General features: G+C 44.3%; 1 protein-coding gene across 1 annotated transcript in view; it reads right to left on the bottom strand.

Annotated features, from left to right (window-relative positions):
* Positions 1–44: 44 nt before the first annotated feature.
* Positions 45–2,253, bottom strand: part of Gpkow (G-patch domain and KOW motifs) — a 14,494-nt gene continuing 12,285 nt past the window's right edge. The window contains exons 10-11 of the mRNA XM_005352779.3: positions 2,044–2,129; positions 45–1,961 (exon numbers count right to left, since the gene is read on the bottom strand). Of these exons, the coding sequence (XP_005352836.1) occupies positions 1,827–1,961; positions 2,044–2,129 (221 nt within the window). The 3' untranslated portion in view covers positions 45–1,826. The remainder of the gene's footprint in view (positions 1,962–2,043; positions 2,130–2,253) is intronic.

The following is a 2,253-nucleotide window of genomic DNA, read 5'->3' as shown; positions in this document are numbered from 1 at the left end:
GTGAGCCACCATGTGGTTGCTGGGAATTGAACTCAGGACCTTTGGAAGAGCAGGCAATGCTCTTAACCACTGAGCCATCTCTCCAGCCCCCACACTCTCTTTTCTGTGACCCACTATGTAGCCCTATGGAACTTGATATGTAGACCAGGTGGCCTCACACTCATGGAGATCTGCCTGACTATGCCTACTGAGTGCTAGGATCAGAGCTGTGTGCCACCACACCCAGCCCATTTCCTGTTTTTAAGTTTTTGAAGAAAGAGTCTTTTGATGAAGCTCAGACTGTCCTAGAACTCATGGAAATCTTCCTGTCTCGGCTCTCAAGTGCTAGATTACAGGTATGGGCTACCAACCACACTTGGTGACTCACATCGTTTTTATGTTTGTTCATTTTGGCCAGAGTTCAGTTTGCCTTTGTTCAACAGAGTCAGCAATTTCTCTTTTCCTGGTGGTACTGGGGATGGAACCCAAGGCTTTACATATGTTAGGCACATACACCAACAGTAAGCCCCATCTTTAGTCCCAATTATCTTATCATCCTGTTCTGGGGTGTTTTGACTCTTTTCAATGTATGCCATAGGCATTTAGGTATTCTTATCTGTGGCTCAGATCTAAGTCAAATACCATTTATTGCATGAATGACTTAAGCTTCAAATATGATTTAGAAGCAATAGTGTCTAATACTCTGACTTCTCTTGTTGATTTTTATCTTACACCATTAAGCAGGAAAAAGATTCAGGATTCTCAACAATAACCTTTTAAAAAAATATAGTCACCTAGGGCAAGCAGAGAAACTGCATGAGTCAGAAATAGCTTTTAACCTGCAAGCTAATAATTTAGGACTAAAAGTGACTGGCTTCTTTGGAAATTAGAAGTAACTCATCCCATCTGTGGGCATAAGTCTCCATGTCTCTTCAGTGTATCATCACCTCAGTGACATTCCTGGAGGTCTGCCCTGGATCAAGGATAACGGATGTCCTACTAGAGTTCTCAGTGGGAGCAGTTGTTTTCCCTTACTCAGACAAACTACCAGAAATAAAGTGTGAGGAGGAAAGGTCTATTTTGGTTCACAGTTTTGGAGGTTCTAAGTCATGGCCTAAGCAATCTCTAGCAGGCCGTTAGCTTTCAAAGGTCAAAACTAAGTGCTACTAGCATCACCCTGGGCAAGAATCCTTTAACATATGGATATATGGGCTAGAGAGATGGCTCAGTGGTTAAGAGTGCTTGCTGCTCTTTCAAAGGACCCAAGTTTGGTTCCTTGCATGTAGCTTCAGTTCCCAGGGGACTTAACACTAATGGTCTCTGAAAGCATCTGTACTCATAATCGCACACTCTCACACAGGCACACACATATATTACTAAAAATACAATAAACCTTAAAAAAGAAAGATATGGGTCTTTGAAAGCCATTCAAGATCCAAACTCAGGAAGCTGTTCTGAGATGTAGCACTGGAGATTCTATAGTGTTTGTGTGAGGACAGATCTCATCATTTCTATGCTCCAAGAGGGAACTCTGTATTGGACAGGTAATTTAACTTGTCCTGCACCCTGAACAGGGAAATGAGGCTAAGAAATGAAGTAGCTCCACCTCAGTCATCTCAGTTCCCACCTGAATTCATAGCTCACATACTGGTTTTGATGTCATCTTCCCACTTTTTTAAATGGGTTTTATTATATTCTAAATTTTGGTAAATAGTCTGCTCTATCAACTCACACCCCTGTTACACCTCAAAGGAGGATAAAACAATTGTCTCCTATCTTCTCCATGGCATCCATTACAGATTGCAACACAACTAGTGACAGCCTGGGGGATGACAGTGGTCCACATGTCAGTCTTCATCTGAGTTACTGGGACCCATGTACTGGCAGATAGCATCATAGTGGAGCTCTACAACCTGGTTCTCTCTCCCAAGTTGCACCAAAGCTTGACTCTGCACGCTGTCCCGACTCAGAAGAAGTCCCACCTGAGGAGGAATGGGGAGAGTCAGCAAGGGCAGCCCAGATGCTCAGTGATTTCCAGAGTCATTTCCAGGTGTGGTGACTCACCTTTCCAGCATGTGGTCCCAGCACCACCATCACACGGTGACCCTCTCCCTTGGGAATCAGGGTTTCCAGCATGTTTTCTGTCACACCTACAGATGAGGTAGAAAGAAATGAGATTGCCGGGCGGTGATGGCGCACGCCTTTAATCCCAGCACTTGGGAGGCAGAGGCAGGTGGATCTCTGTGAGTTCGAGACCAGCCTGGTCTACAGAGC

This window comes from Microtus ochrogaster, chromosome 10 (genome assembly GCF_000317375.1).
Source record: "Microtus ochrogaster isolate Prairie Vole_2 chromosome 10, MicOch1.0, whole genome shotgun sequence".
Lineage (NCBI taxonomy): Eukaryota > Metazoa > Chordata > Mammalia > Rodentia > Cricetidae > Microtus > Microtus ochrogaster.
The sequence above is the reverse complement of the archived record's forward strand: the minus strand, read 5'-3'. Positions and strand labels throughout refer to the sequence as shown.